Here is a 25,148-nt window from a genome sequence, read left to right as displayed (position 1 = left end):
CAAAGGTGCTCATAGTCCTTGGACAGCATTTCTGATCCCTTCCCTGTGTTCCTAGGACAATATCTCAGTGTGTGGCTTATGCTGGCTGGCTGCTGGTCCCTCTGGGCAACCAGACGGTGTTTGGTGAGCTTTTAAGTAGCCAGTTGCAAAGCTGGAGGTTCGCAGGCTGCAGGATGCTGGGGTTAGTGCTGATCGTCAGGAGTTTGTTAGTTGTCCTGCGTGTTTTCTCTGAGCTCTGGTGGGCAGAGATGCCAACTCCTGACGGCCAAGGGGGTGTTGCTGATGTGCTGCAATGGCTTCCATGGGAGGACACAGGAAAAGGAAGCCTGTGAGGAAAGCAAAGTGTTTTCCCTAGATTCATTCTATCTGCAGGTCCCACGTGTACTGAAGCAAAGGCTTTGAGGAAAGGGTTCCTGGAAGAACATCCCAGCTCATCAACAATGGCTGCTTAGTTGTCTTCTTGTGCTGACAGTTTCCCAGAGAAACAAAGGCAGTTTGAAGCCACGCTGCATTTCTTGATGAAGTGTTTTGGTGGGGAGAGACTTGTCCAAGTTCATGTCGAGCTGTGTGTGGAGGAGGCTTCTTGCAAAGAGCTAAGCAGCAGCCTTTGCTTCCAAGTGTGTGTTTGGTGCCTGTTAAAGCAGACATCCTCCTCTTCTGGGCTTTGAAGCCTGTGATGTCAGGGCAGGGAACACTTGGTTTGGGATGCGTGTTCCACTCCTTATGGATATGAGAGAGGGTCTGAGCAAGTGAAGTCTGGCTGTGGGAGCTCTGTTGTGGCAGCAAGCTCCATAAATAAACAGCAAGTAGGTGTGTGCTTATGCTAGGAATACGCACAAAAAAAGATGGAGCTGTCTGTGGAGGTTTCAGTTTTTGCTGTGCAGTTGCGAGGGGAGTGGGCTGGAAAGGAGCTTTTCTGCATTCTCAGCATCAGTCAGAGCCACAGTGAGATCCCAGGTGTTTTTGTGTTAGTCCCTTCCCTCACAGTAGCAAGGTACCATAGCAGGGTGCTCCTTCCTGCCTTGAAGTGGCCTTTGGTTGATGGTTTTACACCAATATCTTGCATAAAACCAATAAACAAATGTAAAACATCTTAGCCCCCTTTCTTCTCTTAGAACCAAGATCATCTCACTTAACCAGCCTTTGTAAAGAATGAGATCCCTGAAAACAGTATAAATATTCCAAGTGTAGGTCGTAAATTCTAAAGGCAGTAAATCTTGTGTCTGAGCATCTTTCCCAGAAGGTTTCTCCCCACATATTTTACAATCAATTATGGTAATAGTATAAGTGAAACCATGGCATCAGGTCAGTGGCTGTGCCTGCACAATGGTTGAACTCTGTTTTTGTCTGACATTGGGGCAGAGATTTACTTCCATGCTTTGCATATTCTCATGTATTCTGCCTATCCCCATGGCAGATAACTGTAGTTTTAAAATCCGAGTCCACTTTCTTTTCCAGCTTCTCGATAAATCATGAAAGTCCTTCTGGTTTTTTAAAAGTGGAAGAAATCAAATATGCACAAACTATTTCAACATACCAAGGGTGGGAGGGTGCCAAGTCTGCAGTATTAGTGCTGATCAGTGACTGAAATAAACGTGAAATGTATTTGCAGACAGTTTACTTGCTGCCTGTGAGAAATGAATTGCTGGTCCCAGGCTCTGGGAATGAGATGTGGGGAGCAATAGTCACCAATATTTTCCTGCCTGGTAGATGGGAGGTGGAGTGGAGCCTTCCTGGTGAGTTGTCATGTACACAGAGGTAAATAAATCTCACTCTTGTTTTTCAACCCCAAACTGTCCTGGGCAGTAAATGAAGATGCTTGGAAATAGCATGGCTTCTGCCAATAAGGGTCCAGTGAAAGAGAACTAAATCAGGGGGTTCACATCAGGAAGAAAGACATTTTTCACTTGGGAGATCTGAGTGAGAAGGAGAGCAAACAGAGTCAGGGCTTGCATTGTCCAAATCTATGTGGACAGGCTCTTGCATCCTGCCAGGGATGTTAAAGGGAGATCCGGAGAAGACAGCATGCTCTGTAGTGAGGCTTGTGGAGGGAGTTAAAGCAGATCAATACATTCACAATATATTGGTGAGCAGTCCCAATTCCACAACAGTAGGACAAATCCAAACAGAGATAATTACCCTGAAAATTTAGGTTTTCAGATTTCAATAGAAAAGGTGCAACCCCCGTTTTCTGAACTAAAGCTTCTGAGAGTATGGTGGAGGGGAGGAACTGTGTGTGTCCACCCCAAAACCTTGACTTCCCTTGAGCAAATTAAAATTCCTGGATAGAAGAAGGAGCTACAATGTGCCCTTGCTCTGCTGGTAATTTGGAGAAAATACATTCTGGCTTTCTCCATCATAGCCTTCCGTCATAATGATTTAACACACCTGAGGTCCACCTGTGACTGGACCCCTGTCCATGCAGAATTCTTAAAATTGTTAATATTTGAGGCTGAGTTATATCAGGTTTTAGGACCAATGCATCCAACAGATCTACTTCATATCAACTGGGGCTTTGCAATTCATGGATTATCAATGCATATGTGGAAATGGGGTCCTGAGGGTCCGACTTGGCCTGCCAGGGTTTATTTGCACAGCTCTAAAAACTTTATTCAGTTTGGTATAAGTGCCTCTAGCACTTAGTCTAGCTTTACAGGGAGCTGAAAAAGTCATATGGCAAGAATCAATTATTCTAGTGGGACCTTTCAAGGTCTTGTAAGCTGTACTGGCCAGAACCCCACCTGGTGTGGGGGTTGCACAGGGAGAAGCAGTAAGAAGGTGGTATGAACGGAGGGAGCACCCAGAGTGCTCAAAATACAGGAATTGCCTGGCAGTCTACTGGAGCAGGAGCCTCCCTTCTTCTATGAAACCTACCCCTCAAGTTGAGCCCCACCTGAAAAGTGTGTGGTTCACTGAAGCATCTTCCAAAAGAGAGGGAAATACTGAGCAGTGTTCCTGCGTGTTGATTCAGGGGACAGAATTGTGACAATGGGAGAAGAAAGTGCTCAGATGGGAGAATTGATAGCCATGTGCAGGGTGATTGTTAGAGGCTGACAATAAAGAACCAGTGTTTGTACAAACCCCTATGCTGTTTTTAAAGGATGCACCAATTGGCTCCCATTTTGTGAACAAAACCAGTGGACAATCTATTGAGTTGCTAGTATGGTAGTGAGAGAAGTGGGAAGACATCCTAAATTTTTTAAGCAAAAGTATTTATTGGTGAGATGGAATCCTGCCCGCCAGAAGAGGGACAATCTGGCTCACCTGTTGAATAACCAGGTAGATTCATTGCCCCGTGTGGCAGATATGCAGTAAAGGTAGAAGAAAAATGGAAACATCTGCTAGAGTGGTTACATGTCAAGGGATACCATTCAGGAATCCAAGGATCTTTTTAAGGAAGCTGGTATCACAGGGTGACCTGTCACCTGGAGACTGTGTAACACTGTCATCTCAGTCTGTGGCCAGTGTTGTACAGGGCTAGAGAAACACGTGCCCTTGCCGGGGGCATCCCTTCACTAATGACACGGAAAAGGCCTCTGGGAGACCTGGCAGGTGGACTATATAGGGCCTTTCCTGAAGTCAGGGTGGAAGTAATGTCAGAGCTCACTCAAGCTGAGGCAAGAGCAGCAGGGCATAGCACTGTAAGGGGACTGAAGCTGTGGTTTAGTTATTTGCCATGGCCCCAAGCCCTCCAATCCAACAGTAGTCACTTTACTGCTGGGGTGGTTCAAGAGTGGGCACGGATGAAGGAATTCGGTGGATCTTTCACACTGCATACTACCCCCAGGCAAATGAGGTTGTTGAATGCACCAATGGATTCGAAGAGGAACCTGAAACCTCATGAATCTGAATGGGCAAGAGGGTATCAAGTGGGGTACATGGAGTCAGTAGCTGCTAGGTAGTTAATGGGTGCCCATAATTCGCAGCCTTTTGTCTTCAATCCCCACCCATCTCCCTGGAACAGAAGAAGCTAAAGACCCTGCAAATCCTCTTCATTACCTAGGACAACTGGTTTAGCAGAATTACCAAGAGTGGGATTGGTACCCCTGACCTTAAAAAAGTCACTTAACTTGTGTGCCAGGTGGTGGATTGTTCCCTCCTTTTAATCATGTTTTGTTTTTATGCATGTATATGTTTTACAGATTATCTGAAATCCAGTGCTGGACCTATGCTTTCAACTGTTGAGTGGACGGATCATTTTGTGTATTTTTTGTTTGATTTTTCTAGGCCTATTTTGCCTTTTTAAGAGAAAAAATGGTGTGGGAAAAGTTTTTGCTCTTATGTTACGGATGTATGATTTTGTCTCAAGCGACTGAGAATCAGAGTACTGAACCAAATTTAGCTTGGGAGTTGATACAAGGATTTATGCATATTTGGAATCATACAAATCAAGGAATATGTATTAACCTCCCCAACTCTGCATCAGAGGGGTTTAAATTTATGATGATTTGGTTAAATTTTTCGGAAATATTAACGAGAGAACTTGATAATCTTAAAAAAAAAGGAGGAAATGTTACATGGGGAATGGTCGAGTCCCGGTTCCTAGACCAGAAAGAAGGACAACAATGGGATGCAAATGGGACATGGGTAGAATACAAGAACACCTTTTACCAGCTCCCACGTGACTCTACCTGGAGCCATTTATGGAATCAGACATGCTATCAGTCATTAGACACCAACCCTACTGAGACATTGCAAAATATCACTTCTATCCCTTGCACTGTGGTACCGTGGTGGGATTCTCCTGCTGAGGGTGGGTTTTTTGAACATGAATACAATTTGCATTGGGATGCAGGATGGTGTATACAAATCCCTGATAACCCAGGAACCGCGCACCAAGTTAACCGAACAAATTATGAGTGGGCTTGGTCTCTGAAACAAATCTTTGACCCTGTCTCTACCCTACAATGGGCTTCCAGGGACCCCACAGGGAAAATAATAGAATGGGAAGTGGAGAAATCAGACTGTAAAGACCATCAGACCATACTACCTAATGGAGAGAGCATCTGCTGGAAAGTGAGGAACCATAGAAGCATTGCCCAAAGTAAATCAGACACCTCCTTTCTGAATTGTTCCCGGATATTAGATTGTACCACAGGAGCAGGTGAGCCTATAGAAACCTGGTACATCTCAGAGCTGAGAACTTTTATCCGGGACATGTGTACCTGTTGGGATTATCCCAACTATGGCTACCTAAACCAAGACACCCGATGCAATGGTTCTTATGAAAATTCGGAGACAGCACTGTCCTGTGGCATTCCCGTTACACACGGCCCTGACCGAAGTAGGGTCTGGAATTCAAGTAGCGAAGCACAGGAAATTCCCCAAGGTGACCTATATCAGTGTTCACAAGCCAAATATCCAGCTCCACGGGGAACGGTATGGGCATGTTCAGATGGGAAAATGTATTCCCACTTGAACATGTATGATATGGCTGGACTGCAGTGCACTATTGGGTTTCCTACCATGTGTCCATCTAAAACGTTCAATTATACACTTTATCGTAACAACAAAGTGCGGAGAGAAATCCACGATCCAACAGATGCAAAAGGGTGGATTCGGGGGATTCAAGTCCCCGACTATTATACCTGGGGACAAAATGTTGCTTTAGACTTAGAATCATTTTTTGTGTCCAGTGGAGTTACCCAACAGCACAAGTATGTCTTGGAGAACTTGACTAGGCAAGTCCATGTGTTAAACAACTGGACTGGACGTTCACTCAGGGAACCGAATGTGCAGGCCCAGCAGGCATCGAAAATGGCTTTGCAGAACCGCTTAGCCCTAGATATGTTGTTGTTGAAAGAGAAAGGAGTGTGTGGGATGCTAAACCTAACGGATGGAGAATGCTGTGTCACTGTCCATAACGCCACCACCACCATAGAAGAGGCTCGTCAGAAGATGAAGGAGATTGCTGAGCAAACGGGAGAACTGTTTCAAGCAATGCAACCGAAGGACTAGTTTGATGGACTGAGCCTGGATTGTGGATCTCATGTACTAAAGTGCCTTGGATTTATGGGATGGGGAAGGTGGCTTGTGTGCATGGCCCTTATGATATTGTGTGGATTTCTTGAGTTTGATGGTAGTCAAAAAATCACGTCAAACTGTGATGAGTTCATTATGGTTATACAGGAAAGGGATAGAGTTTCTAGCACTGTATAATTCCATACCATTCATGTAATGGCAAGAATGTGGTTGGAGCAGGAGGAAGTCAGGGGCTGGAAGTGGAAAGGTGACCATCTTTTGCTGTGCTTGTAGCTGTAGCTTTTCTGGTTTGGTGCTCAAAGACAGCACTGGTGAGTCCAAGAGCTGGTGAGCTCTTTCTGAGAGAAAGAAAGGAGAGTAAGCAGCAGCATGGCAGAGCCCAGCGGAGCCATGTGCAGCCCAGGCCGCAGCTGCTGTGACCGCAGCAGCCACTGGAGCTGCTGCTGGAACCACCAAGCTCTCCAGGCCCACTCCCACAAAGTCAGGCCCAGAAGGAGGGTCCTCTGACCTGCTTCAGAGCCCTGTCAGGTCCCACTGGGTTATGCCCTGGCCCTGTTCTTCCATTGCTTTTAGTCTGAGCGGGGAAAGTTAAGTTGCAAGCCCTTCCAACATTCTGCTTTTGTTTTCCCATATATACCAAGCTGCCCAGTGCGGGCTAGTCATCATTTTGCCTTTGTCTTGGAAAACCACACTGGGTGTGGTCTTTGGGAATTGTTTTTATTTGTTTGGTGGTGAATACCCTTTTGTGGGTAAAAGACTCTTTTGTACACTCTTTTTATTAATATTGTTGTGGTTATTGCAATTTTTCAGTAAACTGTGATTCCAATTTATAATCTCTTCTAGTGTTTCCTCCACTATGGAAGGGGGCAGGGGAAAGGGAGCAGCTCATGTGGGTTTTAAATCAGCACGGAGCTATAAGAAGGGGATGAAGGAGTTTGTTGGGAATTGTGAAAAGACTGGTGACCTCATAAAATAAAAAAAAGCTCATAAAAAGTCTCATAAAATAGCTCTCATTGAGTGAGGAATATTTGAGTTCACCACCAAAGACTCTAAGACATGCACTGCTGGAAATTTCATTGCTAGAATTGCTTAGCAAGTCCATGCAAGCATGTTGGGTTGGTACTTATAATTTTATAAGATAAATATGAAGACACACAGGCATGATTTATTGATAGAGCATAAGCTATATATAGTATCCTTAACTGTATTATTAAAACTGAAGGTAAATAATTAATAGAATGAAGGAGAGATACATACAGCTCTGGCAGTTTTGATGGGAAGCATTCCTGCCTTGCAGTAATTAAAATCGAATATATTCTGTTTGTATATCTTTCTGGCAAAAAAGATTATTTCCTCATTTCACCTGCATGCTAAGAGACACTGTGTGTGGCCACAGAAGCTGTGCAGCCAGTGTGAGAGGAGTCAGGGAGGGAAAATGCTCATGGCTGTCTTGAATCAGAACCATAAGCAGTTGTCAGACAGTCAAAGCAGTCCCAAGACTTCACCCAAGCACATTCCAACACAGCCACGGCCACAGCCTCCCTGCCTTACTGTCCAGGTGGGAGACCTGAACTGTGTACAGGGGGTGCATGGGAAACCATTCCCAAGTTCAGTCTCAGGAAAGCCTTGAAGTGAGAGAGAGAAGTCTTCTACTCTCATCACTGCATCTGCCCCACCCTTCTGTAAAGCCAGGGGTGTTCTGATGCCTGGCCTGAAGATGAACAGAAATCTAGAGATTTAAGTGCTTTCAGTGGTCATAATCTATAAAATTTGTTTCTGGCTGTAATTTTTCAGTAGCATTGCAGCTTTCTAAAGGTATAAGAAAAACCCCAAACAGTGAAAAAGTGCTTAATTTTTTACAGCATCAGGGCACTTGTGGTGAGTCCTTCTGAAACAGTGAGCCCACCTAGTCCAGTCCAAGCCCCAATGGGAATCTGTGCCTGTTCTCATGCTCAGAGAATTCTTTTCCCAGGTCTGTCATCTTTATTCATCTAAACAGTGTCTATCAGTCTCTCGAGGGAGGGTGTCAGAGGATGGAGCCAGGCTCGTCCTGATAGTGCCAAAAAATATGACAAATAAAGAAGGGGCAGAAACTGATGCACAGGAAATTCCAATTGCACATGAAGAATTTTATTGTACCTGTGACCGAGCACTGGAACAGGTTGTCCAGAGAGGTTGTGGAATCTCCCTCACTGGAGATATTCAAGAACCTGGATGCAATCTTCTGCCCTCTGCTCTAGGATGCTCTTCTTGAGCAGGGAGGTTGGACCACCTTACCAACTGTGGTCTCCTCCGAACTGACTCGTTCTGTAAAAAGGCTGAATAACCAACATTAAACTCAGAGCTCGTGCAAGTTCCAAAAGTTCTCCCATAGTTTCTAATAAATCTTGGCACGTATTACAAACAAGCAATCAGTCATAAATAATAAATTGCAGCCACGTTCACAGAGCTTTATGTATCTGCTCTCCCAAAACACCTCCGGTCTCGGGCACGGCCAGCCCCTCCGATAATGACAAGGCACAGCTCGTGCGCTGACATAAATGCATTTCTGCGTGCAGATCCTCGCTGTGGGATGCAGGTGGCCGGTGTTTGGACCCAAGGATAACTGCCGGGGGAAGCTGCCGTGGGCCGCACACGCGCAGGGAACTCGCTGGGCCGTGGCTCGGGAGCCCCGGGCCGGGCCGGGCGGAAGTGACGGCGGCCGGGCGGAAGCGGCGCCGGGAAGGGCGGAAGCGCCGGCGGGAGCGGCGGTGTCGCGCAGGTGAGTGGTGGCCGAGCTATGGCGGCAGCGAGGGCTCTCCTGCCCGCGGGAACCCCGGGGCGGCGGCGGGGCAGGCCCGGCCCGATCTCGCTCGGTGCAGCCGGCAGGGGCCCAGCACTTCGCCTTTGACCTAATGTAAAGAGGAACGCGGTTACGGGCACCGCGCGGCCCCCAGTCCAGTGGCCGTGCCCGCCGAGCAGGGAGATGCTGCGGGATGTGTACCGCTCTGTGCCTCCCTCCCTTCCCCCATCAGAGAGGCCTTGCCAGGCCGAGTCTCCGTCGCCTGTTTAAGACTTGATTCAGAGTAGTTTGTGAAAGTCTATGAGGACTGTGAACGCGGTGGGAACGCTGGGACGCATCAGCTCCTCAGTGTGTTAATAGCAGGTTGTTGTTTTTCATTTTATTATGCGCTATTCTGGTTCCTGTTTATTGCAGAGAGTCGGGACGAGCTGGGACAGCAGCGTTTCTGTTGGCAAGGTGCTGTGTGCATGCACAGGGTGTGTGACCGGCAGGTAGTCACAGTCACTGAGTCTTTTGTGACCAGCATGAGATGTGGAGTCTCTTTGAGGAGAATTTCTTGCAGCTAGGGTTTTTCATATGGGAGGAGTGTCTTTCCTCTGTCTGCCTTCTCTGGAGCAAGTAAAAGTCTCAAGAAGACTGGTGGCCATTACAGCATTGAGTGCAGAAAGCATTTTTGTGACAGAGCAGAGAATGCACATCACCGTTTTGCAAAGGAGCCAATAATCCTGACTGAGGCTTTCATTGCCTGCTGATCTGAAGTGGAGAAATTGCACTTTTCTGCTGGCTGCTGGGCTGCCCAGGAGAGACTGAGATTTGACTCTCTGCTTCTCCTTTTAAATTCTTACCACAACCAACAAGGTCTGAAGAAAGAGGTTAATTTGGGGCATTTATTGTGACAGCAGGACCTGGTATTCCTCTTTTGCACAAAATTGATAACTTTATCAAAATAATGCGAAGTTGTAGACTTGAGAATACGTAAAAAGGCCTTCCCCAGGGTCCACAAATGACAGTCGCAGTCAGAGATGATTTTTTCACTTCAACATACAATTCTTTTCTCTTTTGACTGTGTCAGGTTAATAGATGTTACTGACTTCCTTTGCATGTTGGGCTCTGCTGCTGTAGAAGAAAAAATGCATTGTAAATGCAAATGAACCAGAAGAAATTAAAAAGCCTACCAGTGTTGCATTTTATCAAATAAGATGATAGTGTGTCAACACAGCAATCAGTATGTTGTGGAGGACAAAGGTGTTCATAGTCCTTGGACAGCATTTCTGATCCCTTCCCTGTGTTCCTAGGACAATATCTCAGTGTGTGGCTTATGCTGGCTGGCTGCTGGTCCCTCTGGGCAACCAGATAGTGTTTGGTGAGCTTTTAAGTAGCCAGTTGCAAAGCTGGAGGTAAGCAGGCTGCAGGATGCTGGGGTTAGTGCTGATCGTCAGGAGTTTGTTAGTTGTCCTGCATGTTTTCTCTGAGCTCTGGTGGGCAGGAATGCCAACTCCTGACGGCCAAGGGGGTGTTGCTGATGTGCTGCAATGGCTTCCATGGGAGGACACAGGAAAAGGAAGCCTGTGAGGAAAGCAAAGTGTTTTCCCTAGATTCATTCTATCTGCAGGTCCCACGTGTACTGAAGCAAAGGCTTTGAGGAAAGGGTTCCTGGAAGAACATCCCAGCTCATCAACAATGGCTGCTTAGTTGTCTTCTTGTGCTGACAGTTTCCCAGAGAAACAAAGGCAGTTTGAAGCCACGCTGCATTTCTTGATGAAGTGTTTTGGTGGGGAGAGACTTGGACAAGTTCATGTCGAGCTGTGTGTGGAGGAGGCTTCTTGCAAAGAGCTAAGCAGCAGCCTTTGCTTCCAAGTGTGTGTTTGGTGCCTGTTAAAGCAGACATCCTCCTCTTCTGGGCTTTGAAGCCTGTGATGTCAGGGCAGGGAACACTTGGTTTGGGATGCGTGTTCCACTCCTTATGGATATGAGAGAGGGTCTGAGCAAGTGAAGTCTGGCTGTGGGAGCTCTGTTGTGGCAGCAAGCTCCATAAATAAACAGCAAGTAGGTGTGTGCTTATGCTAGGAGTACAATGAAATGTATTTGCAAACAGTTTACTTGTTGCCTGTAAGAAATGGATTGTGGGTCCCAGGCTCTCGGAATCAATAGTCACCAATATTTTCCTGCCTGGTAGATGGGAGGTGGAGTAGTTGCCTTCCTGGTGAGTTGTCATGTACACAGAGGTAAAAGTCTGTATAAGTCTCACCCTTGTTTTTCAACCCCAAACTAGCCTGGGCATCAAATGAAGATGCTTGGAAATAGCATGGCTTCTGCCAGTAAGGGTTCAGTGAAAGAGAACTGAAGCAGGAGGTCCACATCAGGAAGAAAGACATTTTCACTTGGGAGATCTGAGTGAGAAGGAGAGCAAACAGAGTCAGGGCTTGCATTGTCCAAATCTATATGGACGGTCTTTTGCATCCTGCCAAGGATGTTAAAGGGGGATCTGGAGAAGATGGTGTGCTGGAGGGGGAGGTTTCTGTCATACTGTGCCTCAGAGATTCTTGGTGGGTGCTGATACTCGAGTAGGTCAAATGTGTTGTCTTGGACAAGATGTTACTCTGACTTTGCAGATGCCAGGCCACTTTGTTGGCATTCTGGCAGTGATACAATTTTTGTCTGGCTTTTTGCTGGCTGCATGCCATTCTGCTCCTAGCTGGCTGAGAGACCTTGTGCAGACTTGTTGAATAGTCTTTTGTTCAGTGATGAAAAACAGGATTTCGTTTGTGTGGGACTCCCATTTAAGTGTTTGTATTTGGGTGATCCTGAATTAGGGAATCTGTAGTATGTACATAAGAGTGGGACCAAAATGAGTAGTTTTCCCATGCTGTTCCCATCCTATCTCCAGGAAATCCGGTTCTGTTTCCAGTTTTCCATGTGTTCGAGTTCTATGTGAAAATCACGTGTGGCTGGGCTGCAAGAGCAAGAAGGCAGGATGTTGTCGAGACCAAAGCCTGGGGAGTCCGAAGCAGACCTGCTGCACTTTCAGAACCAGTTCCTGGCAGCCAGAGCTTCACCTGCAGTGAAGATTGTGAAGAAAGCAGACAAGAGGAAAGGGAAGGAAGGGAGCACAGATGCTGAGACACCCCCGCTACAGGACAGCAAAGATGTAGTCATGTTGGATGGTAATTTGTTTGTTTCTTTCAATTATTAAGATTCTCTGTCTCTCAACCCAGTATTGCTTTCTCTTGCATTTGTGCCTTCTTCCAGTGTTATTTATTCCTTAGCCTGTTTATTCCTTAGCCTGGAAATTGGCTTGTCTAATGTTACTAGCATCCAGTAGGACCACCTTTGGTCCTTTAGTCCACATTTATCAACTGTCTGTGGTACCTTGCCAGCAAGAGGTGTTTTCTGTAATTTGTTGTGTTTGGACACTCACTGCTTATTTTGCCAGCTATTCAGACCCGGTGTCTTTGAGATTTACCTCTCCTAGCAGCTCCAGGTTTCAGCCAGCAGATCTGGCTTGCTTTTGTTTTCTGTGTCAATAGTAGCTGTAACACTTCTGTCGTGTGTTTGATCTCAGAAGCACAAGGTGCATTTTTAAAAGCACCACTATAAATCTTGCAGTACTTTCTTCCAGGTGGAGGAAATACAATCTGTTTATAGCAGGTGGAAAGGGGTTTGTTCATGATCATACAAAGCCCTCACATTTGACAGTTTGCAGCAGAAATGTGCTTTTTTTCTGCCTCAACACAACCTAGAAGGACAATACTTGTTTCTGTACAGCCTTACTTCTTTCCTTAAAACTTGCAATCAGACCTCAGTACCTTTTCCTGCTTATGGAGCTCTTTGGAAACACCTTGTGTCTTGTCCAAATAGAATCTTCAAGCATGTTTCTCTCCACTACACACTTCAGGTTAGAGACGGGGGACTCTTAATTGTCTTATTGCTTCCTTATCTTTATTTCTCATCAGAAGAATAAAAGGTGTGGTTAGGAGGCCTTGGTCTGGTACCTATTGCACAGTGGTTATACAGCAATAACTTGACTGCTTTTTTTTTTTTTTTCTTATTATTGTTTCCCCTGCGCAGGTTTTCCTGATACTCTCCCAGCTCTTACTCCAGCTCCTCCAAAAAAGTCCAAGATCAAAAGTGCTAGTGTCCACTTTGAGGATGAAGATCCAGAGGAAAGATTGGAAAGTCATGATCGACACATTACAGCAGTCTTCAGCAAAATTATTGTATGTCTGGTTTTTGTGTGATGATCTAGACTTTGTTTATTTGAATGCTGTGAAATATGCAGGGATGAAGGGCTCTGTGGCTGCTTTTTATTTCTACAGTGTAGTGAAGCAGCACTGTAGACCAGTGTCCTGGAGCACCTTGAAAGAAAAAAGCTCTTTGGGTGTGTTTTTGCTCTCAGTTAAATATAGATGCAGATCTGCTTTCCAGCCCTGACTGCTGGCAGGTCACACTGATTACATGCAGGCATATGCCATAGTGTGGATTTGAGTGAGTTTCTGGACTCTGCTGGGGATGTTCTCCTTGCTTTTCACTGGCCTAAGTTTTCCTTCATCTGACTCTTTGAGTGATGTGTGGAGTTTGGCAGCCCAGTCTTTTGGACAATAGCCTCATTTTGTCTCTAAATGAACACAAGGTATTCTGAGCCTGATGACGATGTGAGTTGCACAGTTGACATATTTTGAGCCTGCTCTCAGTTAAATGATACAAACAAGTCTGGCTGTTGCAATGGTTTTACAAGGTTTGAATTCTTTTCTTCAGGAACGAGACACAAGTGCAGTGGCAGTGACCATGCCAGTGCCCACAGGAGACCCATTTCCAAGGGCATTTCACCGCTCTGAGATAAAAAGTGAGGTAAGATTAGGAGCAGATGTTTTATACTACCTTCATGAGCAATTAAACTTTCTCCCATTAAAGCCTAATGCTTAGTGGGGCTTGGTAGGACTCAAAATAACCAACTTAGCATGCTGGAGACTATGAACTAGCTCAACTTATCTGCATTGCCACCTGAGTGAGGAGAGAGTTCTACCAAGCTGCCATGATGTAGCTAGCTGCTCCATACCCTGCAGTTAAGTAACATTGGAATCTTCTTAGTTTAGCTTTCTTCAGCTAACTTCACTATGGTGGATCAAATCTGCAGAGATGTAATAGAATTGATCCTGTTCTGCTTGTTTTTCTCTGAGGAGTAATCTCTGTTGATTTGTCCACCAGCTTCTTACTGAAGTTACACGTGATTTCTCCTGATATACCATTTGAGTATGGTTGCTCAGGTTATCTTTTGCAGCTTTTTTGATTTTGACATTTTTTTCCTGAAGCTGTAAAACTGGAAGCCGTGGTTGCTATTATCAGCCGTTACTGTAGTAGCAAGGACTGCTAGCTGAGTGGGAGTCAGATGCTGGGAATTGATATGTGATTGACAGCTGTGGTTGCTTTGAGGAGGGAGCTTATTTTGAAGGACAACTTTTTTGAAAGGCAGGAATAATACTTTTTAAACTATCAGTTTTGTTTATCTGATGCAGAAGCGCACAAAGCAGCTACCAAATGTTCAGACTGCCTTTTAAGCTTCTTCTCTGGACTAGGGACATGCAAGAGATTTTTTGCTTAGTCTCCTTTGGATTTCCTGTGCATCCCCTGTGCAAGGCTGTTCAGAGCCATGCCCTTCCATTACCTAGGCAAGCAACACAGTAATTTAGCCAGGATTATTTTAGCACTACTTGCCCACTTCTTACTGTGTAAATCTCTTCACCCTGCTGCTCACTAATCACCTTATAAGAAGCCTGTTCCAAGCATGTGGTGAGCACAGTGAAGTAGAGTCCCATTTATACTCAGAAATCCAAGGTATTCAGCTATGCAGAGCTTCCAAACAGCAGGAAAGCTGGAACTATTGTGTTTGGTGACATTTTAGGTGTATTTTCCTTGCTTGAATATAATTAATCACCTTCCTTCTCTAGGTGCCAAAAATATCCATGTCTTTGTCTCTCTGTCACAGCAGTAAACTGTGTGTTAAAACAGAGTCACACACACAGAGAAAAGGGCAGGTCACTGCCAGCAGCCTCCCTGTAGCATGTCCCAAAGTCTGATCTGAGAGTGCCTTTAGGATCAGATCTATACATTTGTGGCAGGTGTGCAGGGAGACTCTGGATAGAAAAGTGGACACGTGGCTTGCCCGTTTGCAGGTGCAGCTGGGATCTGGAAGAAAAAGCATCTTTGCACAGAAGATGGCAGCGAAAAGAGCTGCTGAAAAGGCAGCCACGGCTCCCTCTGCTGCCGAGTGCGTGCAAGTAAGATCAACTGCTCCGGATGCCCTGGATCCTGTGGGATCTGCGGGAGAGGCACCTCTCCCCAGCAGCAAGGGTGGTAAGTGGAGAAGGTTCTGCTTATCCAGCCGACTGTATTTACATAGCCTTAGTAACCATAACGTCAGTGCACCATATTTTAAATTAGGTTGTCCTCAGTTTGGGAATCTCAAGGTCAATTGGAATGTCTGTATTGGGGCAATATTTTGAAATGATCTGAAATTCAAACTAAAAATTCTAAGGAGAAAATTCTGAGATTCTAAAAATTGTGATAGCTTTCTCACTGCTTTCCTTTTTGCTTCACATTGGGAAGTAGATTTATTTTTCAGGGTTCTTGTCCTCCTTTTCCTTTCTGTTATATGTAAAGTTTTTCTTATTTCATCACTGATTTCCACAATTTTAGGAAGAGGGTGGTTCTTTGTTGAAAGCGTTTGAGACCACTGTGATGTGGGTTCTCACTCCTACTGAAATGTTTGAAAGCTCAGTTTTCCGTCACCAGATCTGCTGCCATGAGACTGTGGCTTTGCTCCATAAGGAATGCTGTGAGGCAGTGCTGATGAGTCAGTGCCACCTCCAGCAGTTACTTGCTGTCTGACAGCAGCGTGACAAGGAAAGATGAAGCCAGTTCAACTGTTACCAGCATCTCCAGGCTTTTTTTTTTATTTGTATTGTCTGGGACAGTCCAGTTTGCTTAGGACCACCCTGTGTCTGGGTTTTATCCTGACACCTTCTTTTGCACACTGAATTAGAAGCCAGATGTCATTTGAAGATTATCACCATTTGGCTAAGGTTTGTGTCAGCCCTGCCCCCTGTCAGAGAATTGGTAAGACAGCTGCCAGGTGTGCTGTGCTGTGTGTGCACAAATCCACCATCTAGGTCACTGTACTGTGCTCACTGTGTGTTCTATTACAATTGGACATTTCTAATTCTGCCTGAGAAAGCTGAAAGGGAAGTAGAGCAGCCTTATAACTGTCATCCTCTTGAATATGAATGCTTCTAAAATGTAATAGCATGACAGAGAGATTACAAAATGGCTTGGCCTCTTCAGCCAGATTGTTGTGGCAGGATCACTAGAAGCAAGAGAAGAGGGGGAGTTTAATTTCTTGTAGTAACAAAGTGTTTGTCTGTTGTAACCTTTAGTTTAATTTCTGGCGGTGGGAAGCTTACTGAAGCTTTTGCCAGGTCACCCTGTCTTATCTCTTTCTGCTCAATATGCAACACAACTGTGGAAATGACATCAAATCTTCCTGGTATTATGTTGAGAGTCATTGCTGCTGTTTGAACAGGGATTTGATGCTTTCAGGGCTGGCTGGTTTAGGGGCATAGGGATGGTCCAAGTCAATATATGGAGGACATGAATGAAACATAAGCAGTAAAGTCACAAAGTCAGGTCCTCGTATAGTGGGTTACATGAGGGCTGGAGGGTCTCACACTGACCAAAGGAGCATGTTACCTGTGCTATGAAATGAAATGAACATTTAAAATGGATTTAGATCAGGTGATAAAGGGGACTCTGTTTTCTTTAGAGTAGGAAGAATGCCCCTTACTGTAACTTCTAATATATTTAACCCTTGAAGGTGAGTACAGGACATTGTTAGAAGCAAACATGCCTGTGTTGAGAATTGATCTTGTATCACTGGAAGCTGGTTTACCTAATCTAATTTTCTGTCTTACTCAGCAGATATTTACTGGGTCATAGTTCAGCTGACATATGAATGTGGGTTCAGGCATTCTTGGGCAAAGAAAGAATCTAGTATTCACTAGCTTGGAAGTGAATGCATCTGATGCATCAGTTTGTGAATTATGCTCCAGTTTACCTTCTTGTGCTGTTGCTTTGCATTAAAGAAACATAATTCCTTTCCCCTGCCATCCCTCCTCAAGTTCCCCAAGAAACAAGCTGGAAATGATGTTAACATGTTTGTTGTGACATGGGATGAAAGCACAAATGTTTCAGTTTTGTTTGAAGCTAAAGTAAACTTCTTTAACTTTACTACCAAAGTAAAAAAAAAAAAGAAGGAGAAATTATGCAATTCTCTTAATGACAGAATTGAGATTTATTCATGGTGCTGTAGACACAGATCACTAACTGCTTTCTCTGTTGCTTCTTATAGATAAAGATGGTGACTTTTTAACCTCTCAGCGTCCTTGTCTCATAACGGGAGAGGGTCTTGGAAGCCAAAAGAGTGAGGAGGAAGCTCAAGCTATTCACAAAGAGAACTTGGAGAAGCTGCGGTCCATGTCTGAGGAAGAGATCCTGCAGGAGCAGGCGAGGCTTCTGGCTCAGCTGGGTATGTGCTTCCCAGGGTCAGCTCTAGAGTTGAGGCAATTTATTGAATGTGTAGGTGTCCTGAAGTCTTAGCAAATTCACGGGTCAACGATGGGAACTTGAAATTCCTGCTCATTCCATATGTGGATAATCTTGCTTCCATGTCATGTTAATAGCTTATGAGTAAGAAATAAGTGTGAAAAAAATTAGAGTGTTTCTTTTTCAGTGAGGGTTGGTTTGACTTAAGTCTTTCTTGTCATCCCTCTGCTGTGGGTTAAGATGATTCGTGCATTTTATTGCCTTGCACTCCGAATACATGGTTGCACATAAATGTTTAAGGTCCTAAAATGTAATTCTCTGAAGCTGATAAGAAAGCAGTGTCATAGCAGTGCTGAGATGAGAGAGAACCCTTGGTCTTCCTCTCCAAAATACCTAAAACTCAGGCCAGAGCTATCAGTACCTGGATAGGGAGAACATATGGGCGTGTGGGAGATTGCAGTTCAAACCTGTACTTGTAGAGCAGAAAAACTTGCACTTAACCTTGACTTTTTGAAAAAGTGTTTTAATTATCAGGCTGTTTGGTACAGGCATATTCTGGTAGGGGTCTGGTCTCTGTTTTGGAGCCTGTCCACAGTGGTGCTCTGGGAATGCCTATCCCTGGGCAGCTGATGCCAAGGTAGAGGAGAACACTGAATGTGCTATGTTTGATAAGACTCCTGTGATCTGGGGCACTGCAACACTTGTTGGCATTGGTTTGATGAATTTATGTGCTCAGGAAGAGCAGATGTACAGATGTAGGTGGCAGACAAGGATTTTTTAAATTCTCAGGATTTCAGGTCCTCTAGCATCCAATTTAGATGTGAGCGGCATTTTAGATGCATAAGTCTCTTGTGGGTTCAGCTTAAAGATCACATTAATTATCTTGACTTCATTGCAGTCAGCGTGGGTATAACTGGAAAGGTGGCAAAGGAAGTACACAAAATAATTGCAGCCAGATTGTTTAGGTACATCCTTCATTCAGAGACCTGGGTATTTTATTTGGCTTCACTGCTTATAACAATGGCACGTGTATGAAAAATACCGTGATTACATACTTGCTTCTTGTGAGTGATTTGTGATCTTTGCTCCTTGTCCCCACCACTCCATTGTTTGGGATATTAGAGAAGTGAACACTTATGGCATGTATTTTAAGTATTTTTGAACAATATTTTCTGAAGCAATGTATGTTCTATATGTCTTGTAGATTACAATTGTAGGTATTTTAGTCTTTTGAGGCCTTAAAGAAAATGGGAGTAATTTTGGAATTCCAGGAATATCTGTGGGTAGAGAATTATACATGATGAAACAACTCCTAAACTAAATTGCTGACTTACAGATGGATTTAGGAACTGGACAGGCACAGAGCTGTGAATTAAGGAGGCTTTTTCTCCACATTGACGAGTGTGAATGATTTGTGCGTGTTAAATGCTGTCCAGTCCCTGAATTAACTTCTTAGTTACGAAGCAGATGATACTCTGTGGTGTGAAGTATGAGAATGGATGCACAGTTCTGTGCTGGGCAGTTGGTACTGTGCTGGTTTTGTTCATGGAGATTCTGGACACAAGTAGGCTTGGTTTCTGACATAGTATGCACAGATTGACATCAGTGACTTTTTTGTCACTGTGTGGAACAATGAAATAATGATTACAGTCTTTCCTTGCTGTGTATAGTAAAGTGTAAGAAAGTGAGAGATCTGCTTGCATTCAGAAAAAATAGGAATACTTTAATGAGACTAGGCTCAGTGCCTGTCCTTCACCAAGGACAGTTTAAACTGCATCATTGAGGAGAACGTGCAGCAATCATGAGTGTGATAGATGTTTCAGAGACGTAGGAGTCATTTTTGAGATGACTTATCTCAGGTACAGAGTATTTCTTAACTGCTTGTTCTTTGTCCTCCAAAAAATAAATAAATACTGTAGGTGTTATGTTCTAAAATATCTCTGACACTGCTTGCTGGAGTATTTCTGTACCTTGTTGAGGTACACGATCTCTCACTGTTTACCTCTGGCATAAGCATCCCAACACCATCGTTTGGAGAAGAGTATTCAGAGACAGTGCACTCCATCCAAAATTATGTGGGATATCTGTAGCAGTTCTGAAAGTAAAATGATGATCTTAGAGCTGTTTGAACATAAACTGTTCTTCAATACACATCTACCTCCCAAATGTTTCTCTTCAAAGCATGAAGAGAATGGCTGTGTCTTTTTTCTGGGTGTTGTCAGACCATAATTGGAATGGGGAGTCAGTTCAGAGCAAACAAAGGTCACCTTGTAACATAATAGCTCAGCTAAGACTTGCAGTTCTACTGCAATTCAGTAAAGATCAGGTAATTCTTTTTATGGTGTCTGTCCTGTGTATTCTTCTGGTGTTCAGATTGATGTCACTGAGTGGTCCACAGGCAGGAAATGCAGACCAGAACTCTCTCCACAGTTAATAGTCTTGTTTAGGTGTCCCATTTGAGTGGCAGTGAGGGGAAAAGAAGCAATTATCTTTACTCGTTTGTAAACTGGGAAAATGGAGTTTTTGTGGTTGCTTTACCCTGAAAGACATTTGTCAGTGCTTTCTCTGGTGTCGCCTCACCCGTCAGTTACACCTACCTTATGTGCCTAAGAGGTCATAAAGCAATGGAGTGCCTCAGTTTGAGGAGAAGTGACAGCTGGTAAGAGAAAGAGGACATGTAGAAAAGACTGAAACATAAATAGCAGGAGCTATAGGCACATGAAGTATTTTGAGACTTTCTGTCATGTCTCTGTCTGTCTCTTTGTCAATACTTGCAGATCCCAGTTTAGTTGCTTTCTTGAAATCACAACGTGGTAACAATGAAGGCCAGAAAAAGGAATTAAAAATGGAACTGAACAGACCGGAGGAGTTTGTGGAATCTCTGCCTGTGGCTCAGCATGGTGTAAGATCATCTCTTTCCATGCAGGAGTCAGGTCTGGAAGAACCTGTAAGAAAGGAAGAAAATATGAAGGTAGAAGTCATAGGTAAGAAACAAAGTGCATATTGTTAATTTTCTGAACAGAAATGTCAGATTTGTATGGTGTTTACATCCGTCTACATCGGATTATTGTGCTACTATGTAGTGATCCAAATCTGAATTTTATCATGATATTTTAAAAATACGTATTTTGGGTTCAAAAAAGAACATCTCTAGATGGGCTCCACAGTTTAGAAAGATGGTACACTATGTAACAGAATGACCTGTCTATTGGGAGGTCTTGCTTTTTGAAATTTCTTCTAAGGCCTCTGAAGGGAAAACGTGTGTTGAACCAGGCATCATTGCTCTTGTGTTAAGTCATGTGAACAAGGAAACAGAAGAGTGTAGTAGTGAGATTCAGCTGGTGCCTGAATAATTTCTTTTAACTGGTACTGGTTGGGGACGAGAGAGTGTTGGGTAGGTAAGGGTTAACTATTTGTTCACTGGATAGCACAGAGATGACAGTCACTCTCACTTCAGGGAAATTGCTCATATAGAGCATGTATGTGTAAGCATGGCATTGCTGCTGATGGCCCCACTCTGTGTGTTGTATCTCAGAAGCCACCCAGTGATTTTCCCAGGATAGAGTTATTTTCTTTGTGCTTTGGGTGGAGGGGGATGTATTAAGCCATAGAGTGTCCTGCTTTTTGTGAATGCTACAGAACTATTGCCTCTTATGACAGAACCCCTTAGTTCTCCATATGTGCCTGTGTGAGGAGAAAGCTGCTTTATCTGCAGTAGCTGGAGCAGCCCCATATATTCTCATGGCAGAGAAAGGAAGAGTTTTCCCTTTATGCTTCTGTGCTTGTTGTTGCTTTCCTCGCTGCATTTTTTTCTTTAGAAATTTCTTTTTCTCTGTTGTGATTTTTAAGCTCCTATTGTCATTTTTCCCACACTTTTGTTCCTAACATACTTGTCCCACAATTTCATGCCTTTCTCCATCTCTTGATCCTCTTTTCTAATGGATCCTTCTGTTCCAGTGTAACCTGCAGACTGATTAAAGAAGTCTCTGAATCGCTTTGGGATTTCAGTTTGATGTTTACAAGAGATAACAAGCATTTACCATTTTCTTGCTAGGAGGGATGAATCTGTCAGTGTGTATGTGTGTGTGTGCATGTGCAGGAGAAGTAAAGCTCAGCCTCTTTTTGAGGAAGATGCTTCACTGAACAGTCCTTTTGCAGTTTCTCCCCAAGTTTTACTTTTCCACAAATCCATTTTAATCAAAGGGACTATTTTTAGTTCTTTTTAGTCCCAGAACAACTGAGTGCACAAGTAGCACCAGGTCAAGTGAGATCTTTTCATCTCCTGGGAGCAATAGAAGCATGCTGTTCAGCCTGTAATGGTAATAATAGTAATGCTCTTGGGAATAGCTCAGTGCTTAAAACATTGTGTGCTGACATCTTTTGCCTCCTATAGATGATAACACAGAAAAAAGAGGAGTTTTCCCAGCATATTTGAAACAACATAAAAAGAGTGAGCTGAAACACAGTTAAAAAAGCGAGGGAACGTTTTCCAGTAACTCAGTTTATGCCTGCAGCCAATCTTGGCCAATAGGAAATGTAAAAGTTAATTTGGCATTAACACTTATTGTTGGAATTTTAGCATCTGTTTATACTCAGAAGTAAATGCATCATGAATAGCCCAGCAGAAATGGTCACACTGAATTTCTGGTGATGTCAAAAGTCAAACTTGCCTCTCTAATGACCTAAAAGGCTACTATTTATTAGAAACAAGATGGTCAAACCTTTATCTGGCAACTTGTAACCTTATCAAACGGAAAAGTTAGTTCTGTCACTGAGAGAAAATGGGAAGCAAAGCAAAAAGTGAAGAGGTTGAGTGGTAGCCTTTAATGTAACCCAAGTCTGAAAAAGTTCAGTGCAAATGTTGCGTTCACACTGCCAGCTTGTGCTTCTGTAAAGGGATTTCTCAGTAACAATCTGCTGATGGCTTGAAATACATAACCATCTTTTCTTGTTGACAGGATCATTGTACAAAGGGCTGCTGGTAACATGCATAATCTTATTCACAGAATGATTAGCTCAACCATGTCAATTTAGTGATTAATAGAGAAAACATTTTGTTAAATTATAAATGTCGATATATTTTGTTTTTCTGCTGGTTTTATTTCCTCTCATGTTGCATCTACCACCCACGAACATTCCACTTTCGTACATTTCAGATGGTTTTTCCTTCACTTCAATTAAAATGCATGCTGAGCCTTTGGCTGAAATTCTGTGGAACAGCTTTCTGGCTGAGCAAGATAACCCTGTGCTTGGTTTCTTGCCTGATTCAACACCACATTGATCATAAGTGTGAAGCTTCATTCTGGAGAGGATGAGTGCCCTTCTTGAAAGTTTATCTGCTAATTGGAAGAAAGTAAAAGGTTAGGTTTCAGGCCAGTTATCAGCAGGAAAAGATCTGATGAAAGAAGAGCATCTCAGTGGGACTCGTTCCTTGCAAGAGAAGAGTGGAGTACTAGGATGAATAGCTGCAATGCAGATGAGTTCTGGGCTGCTCCAGGAGTGATGCTAATGCTTTCCATGCCCTTAGACTGCCTGTTACTGTCCTTACATGTACTTTCTTTTGAGATAGCAAAGACTTCTCAGCTCATCTCTTCTCATCCTAGTTTGGGGTGTTATCCTAGTAGCAAAGTCTTACCTTTCCTGGTTATATCTCTCTGGTCTTTTCACTTGCGAGATTCTTCCACATGCTAATCTGTCTCTTTCCTAGGGCAAGTCTTGTGATGTCAGGCACAAATGTCTTATTTCTCAAATTCCTGTAGTCAAAGCTCTTTAGAAAGTTAAATTAGTAATTTCTTCCTTTAGTACTTGCACCTTGGAAATTCCTGTTCAACTGTCCAGTTTCCCCACTGAGCTGGCTCTAGAAAGCTGTGCAAATTTTCAGCCATTTTTATCTTTTCTTCCTAAGCTGATCTCAAACCTTTAGGGAGGGATACTGAATAGCAACATCACAAATGCAACTGAAGAACAAATATTGTGCTGCCTTCAGTGTATCTAGGCTAAAATCTTACTGGATTCTAATGATTTGCTGGGACTCTGCATTAATACTTTTCAATTTCATGTCGCCCCCAAACACTCTTTTCCTTGATGATATTAGTTTGCTTTCTCAAAAGTAGGGCTGGTATTATTTTTTCTGCAGTGGTTCTGATAATTTTGCCTTACTTGTGTCCTGACTTCTGTTCAACTTCTCCTAAATTAGTCTTGTCTGAATTTCATTACAGTGCTGTTTACTTCCTCTTCTTGCTCTCATGAAAGATGAAAATAGCTTTAAACCTTTGATGTTTATGCATCACACAACAGTCAGTTTGAAAATTGTTTTCTTTTTATTTTACATAATCTTATATTTGATACAGTCTTTAAGCTGAGTAGCTTGGCAAAGAAGGAGAGTAGTATTTCCTTCATCTCTGCCTTGGAAGGTAAGACTGACATTTTTTTCTCCCCACACAAAGATGATGATCTGCCTGTGAAGCCCAGGAAGGAGTGGATTCACATGGACAATGTAGAGTTTGAGAAGCTGGAATGGATGAAAGATTTGCCTTCTCCTCGGCAGAAGAAAACCAAAAAGGTTTGAAAGCAGAAACTGATACTTTGCATGTTTGTGTCTGGATCATGCTTCTCAGCAGTAAGTTTTGAAGGCTTCAAAAATGAATCCTCTGGCTACTCAGTCTGTGGGATTTCATCAGGTTGAAGAAATCCCCATTTTTTTCCACAGGATGGGATGATGCAGGATCAGTTCAGTCTGTAGCACTCAAGAGAGCTAGGAAGTGAGAGTCTAGCCACTGTAATCTGGGATGGAACAGGTGTAAAACTGAGAAAAAAGGAAATATAGGAATATTTTTTTTAAAAGAATTTGAGGCCCGAGGAGATTTTTTGAGCAATCATCTTCCAGCAGGTGATGTAAAAAGTGTTATTTTAAGAGATGAATTGACTGGACAGTAATAGAAATAATAGTTTTCTCCCTCCACCGTTTTGCTGTAGGGAATGCAAGCTCGATTCAGTCTAAAAGGAGAACTGATTCCCGCTGATGCTGATTTGCCAACACATCTAGGCTTGCACCACCATGGAGAAGAGGCAGAGGTAGGTGGGTGTAATATAATAGAAAAGGCACTTTTATTTTCTGTGTTTGATTTGGTAGATTCCTTTTGTGTCAAGCTTTTTCATGACAAAAAATCCCTTTAAAAAATGCAGTAATTTTTCTTCAGAAACAAACTCCTGAAGACAAGGTGTGTCTGCATGCATGAACTGCATTACTCCAGAAAACTGTTGATGCTTTTTCTCTTCAATGCTATTAAAATTTTGTGGTGTTGGAAAAAGGTGCACATACTTCCTATGCTTAGGAATTCAATTTTCTCCTGTGACATCTAAGATTAGAATCTCTTCTGCAATTGCCACAAAGTGGCAAACAACATTGGCTTGCAATTTATCTTCTGTTACTCAGTATGTTACAGGTAATCTTATTTTAAGGAGCCTGTTTTTAGCAGTAGCTGAGGATGTTTTATGGTTTCTTTGTTTTGTTTCCCCTTGCCATTTAGAGAGCTGGTTACTCTCTGCAAGAGCTCTTTCATCTGTCTCGCAGCCAAGTTACACAACAGAGGACACTGGCACTACAGGTCTTAGGTCGTATTGTTCAAAGGGTAAGTCACTTTAAGGAATTTCTCCCCATAATTCAAGTTTCTGGTGGATCAGGGCCCAGATTCTCTGGTAGTAGTTGTTTCTTTTCTGCTGTTTAGTGAAGATGAGCAAAGTCACCAGCAAGGCATTCTGTTGCACTGAGGATCCTTACTGTTAGATA

At 43.5% G+C, this 25,148-nt stretch overlaps 1 protein-coding gene and 1 long non-coding RNA gene across 5 annotated transcripts in view; one reads left to right on the top strand and one right to left on the bottom strand.

Annotated features, from left to right (window-relative positions):
• Positions 1–7,170: 7,170 nt before the first annotated feature.
• On the bottom strand, positions 7,171–8,264 carry LOC148223312 (uncharacterized). The gene is made up of 2 exons (XR_015804429.1): positions 8,122–8,264; positions 7,171–8,032 (listed from the first exon to the last, which is right to left on the bottom strand). It is a non-coding gene; the product is annotated as an uncharacterized LOC148223312 (long non-coding RNA).
• Positions 8,265–8,636: 372 nt separating this feature from the next.
• The window catches only part of RPAP1 (RNA polymerase II associated protein 1), a 38,823-nt gene continuing 22,311 nt past the window's right edge, over positions 8,637–25,148 (top strand). For 2 of the 4 annotated variants that reach the window (XM_088166976.1, XM_088166973.1), the window contains exons 1-10: positions 8,637–8,743; positions 11,652–11,928; positions 12,833–12,981; positions 13,520–13,612; positions 14,935–15,115; positions 17,166–17,342; positions 20,137–20,343; positions 23,806–23,921; positions 24,335–24,433; positions 24,889–24,990. In XM_088166976.1, the coding sequence (XP_088023102.1) occupies positions 11,739–11,928; positions 12,833–12,981; positions 13,520–13,612; positions 14,935–15,115; positions 17,166–17,342; positions 20,137–20,343; positions 23,806–23,921; positions 24,335–24,433; positions 24,889–24,990 (1,314 nt within the window). In that variant the 5' untranslated portion in view covers positions 8,637–8,743; positions 11,652–11,738. Of the gene's footprint in view, positions 8,744–8,976; positions 9,128–11,651; positions 11,929–12,832; positions 12,982–13,519; positions 13,613–14,934; positions 15,116–17,165; positions 17,343–20,136; positions 20,344–23,805; positions 23,922–24,334; positions 24,434–24,888; positions 24,991–25,148 lie in introns of those variants that run through there. The other 2 variants (XM_088166974.1, XM_014869245.2) reach the window with 2 other exon arrangements.

The sequence above is a fragment of the Sturnus vulgaris genome, chromosome 6 (genome assembly GCF_052056855.1).
Source record: "Sturnus vulgaris isolate bStuVul1 chromosome 6, bStuVul1.hap1, whole genome shotgun sequence".
Lineage (NCBI taxonomy): Eukaryota > Metazoa > Chordata > Aves > Passeriformes > Sturnidae > Sturnus > Sturnus vulgaris.
The sequence above is the reverse complement of the archived record's forward strand: the minus strand, read 5'-3'. Positions and strand labels throughout refer to the sequence as shown.